This window comes from Podarcis cretensis (genome assembly GCF_951804945.1).
Source record: "Podarcis cretensis genome assembly, chromosome: 7".
In the NCBI taxonomy this organism is placed as follows: domain Eukaryota; kingdom Metazoa; phylum Chordata; class Lepidosauria; order Squamata; family Lacertidae; genus Podarcis; species Podarcis cretensis.
This window is the reverse complement of record NC_137176.1, coordinates 86,593,853-86,600,418: the sequence shown is the minus strand read 5'-3', so window position 1 is coordinate 86,600,418 and position 6,566 is coordinate 86,593,853. Positions and strand designations below refer to the sequence as shown.

The window sequence follows — 6,566 nt, the reverse complement described above, 5'->3', positions numbered from 1 at the left end:
TAAAAATGTGTAAGAGCCAAATGAAGAAATGATCAGTTAAAAAAAACAAAATTAACGGTAAAGCTAAGTTAAGGAAGAAACAGAGTACAAGCAGAATGGCTGCCTCTTCTGTTGTCATCTCAAAGATAGTTTTATGAACAGGATAAGAGTGGAGATAGTCCTTAGTGAGAGGCCACACGCAGTGCTATTTTTCCTAGACAAAGAGGTGCCAGAACTCGCCATGAATGCCTCTCTTGTTCTCTTATAATAGAAATGGCGCCCACCTGTGAGGTGCCAGAACTGAGTTCCAATGAATTCTGGTGGGAAGAAAAGCCCTGACCACATTTGAAATAAAATTAAACCCACTTTTCAGAAGAGACACGGAGGAGGCACTAGAGAAGTCTTCGTTCTTCTCCTGACCTGTAGATCACTGCTATAGTAACTTCATCAGGATAAATCCCTTTATCGATATTAGTTATACCTTGATTTTATATTTCCATGCTTAAGCTGCTGAGCAGAATCATGGATACACGACCCAAAACCCAGGATATCAGATATTGTACAGGGACAATTTCAGATGGTGCCACAGATAGCGCTTCTCTCTGTGTTTGATGGAGATAATAAAAGCACGGCATGTAGAGAACATGAAACATTTTTTTCTTGGTAACTGAATGTTTTTTTTATTATTTATTATTCTGTATTATTATTATTAATCTGGTGTACAAAATTGGAAAACTTTACAGGATTTTTGTGATGCTCTTGCATAAGAAATGTATGGAAGACTAATCCTTCTAAGAAGATTACATACTACTTTAAGGCCCTGAAAAGATTGGCTAAATGTACTCCATTTCAAGATATATGTCAGCATTTTATTACATGTGTAAACATGCATCTTTTACATCAACACCTCCCAACAGTAACATTAAAACTTTGGAATTCTTAAATCTACTGGATTTATTTCATGAAGCAATATGCTACTATACATCTCCCCTGTTATTAAGATTATTACTTTTGTTAAATACAAATGCATTAATTTTTTTAAAAAAACACCACTCACATATATACATACAAGATTACAACCTAAGAACCATCATAACAAAATCCGTTCAGCAAACTGGAAAGTGGGAAAGATATCCCTCCGTTACTGACATTTTCTGAGTTGGTCGCATAGCAGCATCAGTGGAAAATGGAGGAGAAATTGGCAGTGTCCCCCCCGCCCAACTCCATTATTCCTTGTATTTTTCTTCCCGTGTTTAGTCAGTCATGGTGCTTCTCCTTGCACAAATATCCTGCCATTCTTCTCCATCTCCTCAGTTTAAAAATGGTTCAAACTCTCAATGATCATCTCCTGCATGGTTTACTGCGGCACTTTCCTCTCTGGGCTTCTTCACTGTTATCCAAAACTTGGCTGCCTCAACTATTTACATCTCCGGCCATTCACACCTTCTGTTGTCTCTCCCTGATTCCCTTCCACAGCTTCCCAGTCATTTCCACCATTGGTAAAACTCTGTACCCCTGTGTCTGGATCCAAGCTGGTCTATAAGACAGTCACATGTGAACCTCTATGCTAGTAAAATCCATATTATATTTGGAACGGGACCCAAAAGGTCAGCAAGAGCAAAACTAGAAGGAACTTTGGAGACAGAGCGCAAAATGCGATTGAAGAGATTTCTCAAAGGGTTTCTGTGTGTCCCTAGGTTGTCAGGGGGCTTTTCCAGAGGTGTAGTTCACATCTGGTATCTTTCCCTTGAAGGGAATCAAAATGATTTTGACATGACTCAGAAGGCTCATTGGGAAGGTTCTTTTTTAAAAACATACCGTAGTTATTTTTCTCATGGCATGGGTTTTGTATCAAATGCTGTTGTAACTGCCTTCACCACAGAAAACACTCAAATCTAATCTGTATAGATCAAAACTTTCTGGCATTTAACAGCCAAGAGCATGTGCCCAGTATAGCATGTTCTTGATTCTGTTTGGTTTTATGGTGAATTATTATTATTGTATTCTCTATATTGTGTGCAGGGGAAGGGATGTAGTTCAGTGCTAGAACATCTGTCTGGCTTGCAGAGCATCACAGGTTCAGTCCCTGGCATCTCCAGATAGGGCTGTGAAAGACTCCTGCCAGTCAGCATAGGTGTCAGCTCCAAAATAAAAGATTTGAGGGGACTTGGCCCCCGCAAAGTTGATGGGCATTTCCATTCAAATGGTGGATGTGCGGTGTGCCATGTGATTGATAATATGGGGCGGGGGTTGCCTGGGCCCCCACAATATTTCATTCAAGTTTGCACCCCTGCCAGTCAATGTATACAATACACTGAAGGTTGGCGGTTCGAATCCCCATGATGGGGTGAGCTCCCGTTGTCCCAGCTCCTGCCAACCTAGCAGTTTGAAAGCACACCAGTGAAATAGATAAATAGGTAATGCTGTGGTGGGAAGGTAAACAGAGGTGTTTCTGTGCGCTCTGGTTTCCATCACGGTGCTCCGTTGCACCAGAAACAATTTAGTCATGCTGGCCACATGACCTGGAAAGCTGTCTGTGGACAAACGTCGGCTCCCTTGGCCTGAAAGTGATATGAGTGCCACAACCTCATAGTTGCCTTTGATTAGACTTAACAATCCAGGGGTCATTTACCATTTTTTTTTACAACACAGAACTATATGGTCCAATGATTGCTTAGCTCTCTTTGCTCCTTTGGTATATGATGTAATGGTTGTAAGAGGTTACTTGTGCGTAAGTTGCCTTCAGTTTGGTTAGATTGCCTGGCTAACCATGCCTTGGCTGACAGACCACACTCCGTGGCCCGTCAGTCACTTCCAGAATCCATCAGTGGGCGTTTCTTGAACCTCTTCCAGCATAAAAGCTGTTTGACACCAAGTTTCCTCCTACTTTCCCTGCGCGGAACCCGTCTGCGCAAGTAAGGGGAAGGCAGAGGCGTGTCCGCGCTCTCCCCACTGGTCTCGGGTGAAGGGTCTTGGAGACCTCTCTCTGAATCCTCCATCTCCCTCCCTTCTCTACCGGTGTTACGCTGAATTCCTTCCCCCCTGCTTGTCCCCTCTCCTGCATCGCTTTGGAGCCCTGCCTCCACCTCTCGCTCTGATGTCATTTCCCTGACATATGATTAGGTGAACTATAAATGTCCTTAATACAGTAAATAAGTTTTCATATGTGGAACTTTTCATGTTTGGACCTACAGTAGGTAGCCAAACCTCACCACCCTTGAACAAGAAAGAAATGTCAGCAGATTTGGGATACATCAGGTCCTCCCTTAAAGAGGGCACATATAACGGTGAGACCTGGAAAACCGACACCCTGTGTTGTGGGTGAGTACGATTGGTCAGCCATAACACCCGATTGGTAGGTCCCTTGTAGCTGGGTGCAATCTGGCCAATGGGACGCAGTCCAAATGGTTCGAGGGACCTATTTATGCCCATGCACGTGACCTGGAGCTCCTTCTTTCGGCACGTGCATTGGAACACCTGCCCACCTCTCCCTACTTTTAGGACTTTGCACTTGACTCTGCTATGCCATCGTGTGTCATCTGCCCTTGGGACAGGGGCATGGCAGGAATTTTCCCCACTTGGCTGATTGGCTGCTGCCATTTGGGCTTCGCCTGCCGTGTAGCAAATCACCACAACTTGTAAGGTTGCGGAAAGGCTCTGGTTCAGGTGATAGGGATGGGAGAACACTCTTGCCATCCCTCTGTGAAGGGTATTCCATTAAAGGAATCCATGGACTCAATGGTTTGGTCAACCCCTGAGAGGGGGTTGTGCCCGTGCCTGAATCCAGGGGGACATTTGGGTGGCAGAGTTAGCCTGTTCCCAGCTTTCCGCTTATCCAAGTGTTCACCCTTGGCTGACCTATGCTGGAACCCTGCATGACAGGGAGCTAGTTGAACCAGAGCCTATGCAACCAGTCACTTTCTGTAATCAATAAAGTTGTGGCCTAAATTCTGCCAAAAACAAAACAAAAATTTGAGTCATGCATGAATTTATTTAGGGGGGAGGTTTCTGGGTCTGAACACGCAAATATCTAACTAAGTAGAAACTATAGTGTCTTATCGTAACTAGAGTGATACAGCTAAAACCTAATAAAAATATTCCTTCCAGTAGCACCTTAAAGACCAACTAAGTTAGTTCTTGGTATGAGCTTTCGTGTGCATGCACACTTCTTCAGATACACTGAAACAGAAGTCACCAGACCCTTCTATATAGTGAGAAGGTGGGGAGCGGTATTACTCAGAAGGGTGGTGGGATTGGGTGATTGGCAGATAGCTGTGATGAGCCTGTTGATGACTCTTAACGACTGCAATAGGTCTTACAGGAAACAGCTAAAACCTGTATTCTTTGGAGTCATCATAAGCGGATTTCAACAGAGGTGGTCTCCACTTACTTTGTAGAGTTTTCTTCTTCTTTGAAAACATTCTGGAGCCTGGCTTCCATGCTCTCCCTAGGCCTGCCTCTTTTCTGTCTCCCAATCAGGAAATATATCAAAGGGTTCACACTGCTGTTCAGAGCAGTGTTTAAGTAGCAATAAGGTAAGGGATAGGGTGCTGGTGAATGAAAAATATAAATGATCATGTAATAGGCATTCAGTGGAAAAGAAAAAAAGATGAAGAAGAACAGAGTAAGCAGGATAACCATTAGTAGTTTCCCCCGCTTTCGTTGTTGTGATTTAAAGCATACCTTGATAAACAGGATCAGGGTGGAGATAGTCATGAGTGGTAGGCAAAAGAGGCCATTAAAAGTATACTGATAGTATTTTATGAGATTCTGTTTTCCCTTAAAAGTCAGGCAGACAATGAAGTGAATTCCAGGGAGAAGGAAAGAAAACACCCATATTAAGGCACACACAGCGGTGGGCAAATGTGGCGGCCGGTGGCATCGGTACCAAAATGGGAACAGGACAGACACACACCTGTCAAGGCTGATAGCTGTCAGCAGAAACTGACCAGCATTGTACATGAATTGGAAAACATCACCAAGGAACACATGCAGAAGGCTCTCATTCAGACCTCCTACAGCCCAAACTACTTCTATAATCAATTCAACTGTGAGTAAGCCAAAGTCAGCAATGGTGAGGTTCAGGATGTACGTGGTACAAGGACTCCTCTTAATACGGAAGCCAAGCAACCAGATGACATTTCCAGTTCCGCAGCACCCCAAAATGCAAATTATAATTATTAATACAAACAAAACATATAGTTCTAATTCATAATACACAATCGATTTTGTGTCATCATTACTGTTGCTGTTGTTGGAAAAAGTAGTTTCATTGTACGAAAGGGACAAAGATGTTAGGTTGAAACTGGTCATCATCTTCAATCTTTGTTTCTGTGCTTCTGGTGTATCTATTTCTGCTGGAAGTAAAGAATCAAGGGTGGAATTAGTCTTTGCTAATGTATCTGAGCAAATGAAGATTGAATTAAAGCTTTCTGTTTACTCTAGTCTTTCTTGCCTCATCCATTATAGCAATTTCCTCTAAAATATTGTTGAAGTGAAATAATTCTGCCTGGCTCATCTCCAGTTACTGTGGCATTTTCAGGAACACACATAAAAAATAATGATAATTATTAGCCTAGATGCAATGACAAACCTAGACAGCATCCTAAAAAGCAAATATATCACCTTGCCAACAAAGATCCATATAGTTAAAGCTATGGTTTTCCCAGTAGTGATGTATGGAAGTCAGACCTGGACCACAAAGAAGGCTTTGTGGTCCAGAAGAATTGATGCTTTTGAATTATGGTGCTGGAGGAGACTCTTGAGAGCCCCATGGACTGCAAGAAGATCAAACCTATCCATTGTGAAGGAAATCAGCCCTGAGTGCTCACTGGAAGGACAGATCCTGAAGCTGAGGCTCCAATACTTTGGCCACCTCATGAGAAGAGAAGACTCCCTGGAAAAGACCCTGATGTTGGGAAAGATTGAGGGCACAAGGAGAAGGGGACGACAGAGGACGAGATGGTTGGACAGTGTTCTCGAAGCTACCAGCATGAGTTTGATTAAACTGCAGGAGGTAGTGGAAGACAGGAGTGCTTGGCGTGCTCTGGTCCATGGGGTCATGAAGATTCGGACACGACTAAATGACTAAACAACAACATTAGCCTAGATAGTTCAGCTGGTTAGAGGTTGATACTGGCAACGTCAAAGTTGCAGGTTCAATCCCTGTATGGGACCCCTGCAGATTCCTGCATTGCAGGGGAATGGACTAAATTATCCTCAGGTTTCCTTCCAGCTCTACAGTTCTATGATTCTATGACCTTAGTCTACGTCCTCTGAATTGATAATTTTTTCTATCTTTCCATACACTCCTGTAGATTTTTTTAAAAAATCCATGTTGAAGTTGAACTGCAGATAGTTGCTGAGATAATCCTTCTTCCTTCTTCATTCCTACAGAGCATGGAATCATAGAATCATAGAGTTGGAAACAGAATTGCATCCTCAATACAGGTCCCCAGTGAGGGTGATCAAGGCTGATTCAGTTTGCAAACTGCACCTGAACCCAGACTGAAGTACCATGAAAATTCTTACAGCATGTTGTTATGTGTGCTAATGCCAAAGAATATGATTGATCAGTAAGCAAACAT

The 6,566-nt window shown here is 42.9% G+C and overlaps 1 protein-coding gene across 1 annotated transcript; it reads right to left on the bottom strand.

Annotated features, from left to right (window-relative positions):
* Positions 1-4,365: 4,365 nt before the first annotated feature.
* Positions 4,366-5,292, bottom strand: LOC307219587 (mas-related G-protein coupled receptor member H-like; the record flags this gene model as incomplete). Its single annotated transcript, XM_079982829.1, has 1 exon — positions 4,366-5,292. The coding sequence occupies one exon, from the start codon at positions 5,290-5,292 to the stop codon at positions 4,366-4,368; it is 927 nt and encodes a 308-aa protein (XP_079838955.1).
* Positions 5,293-6,566: the final 1,274 nt, after the last annotated feature.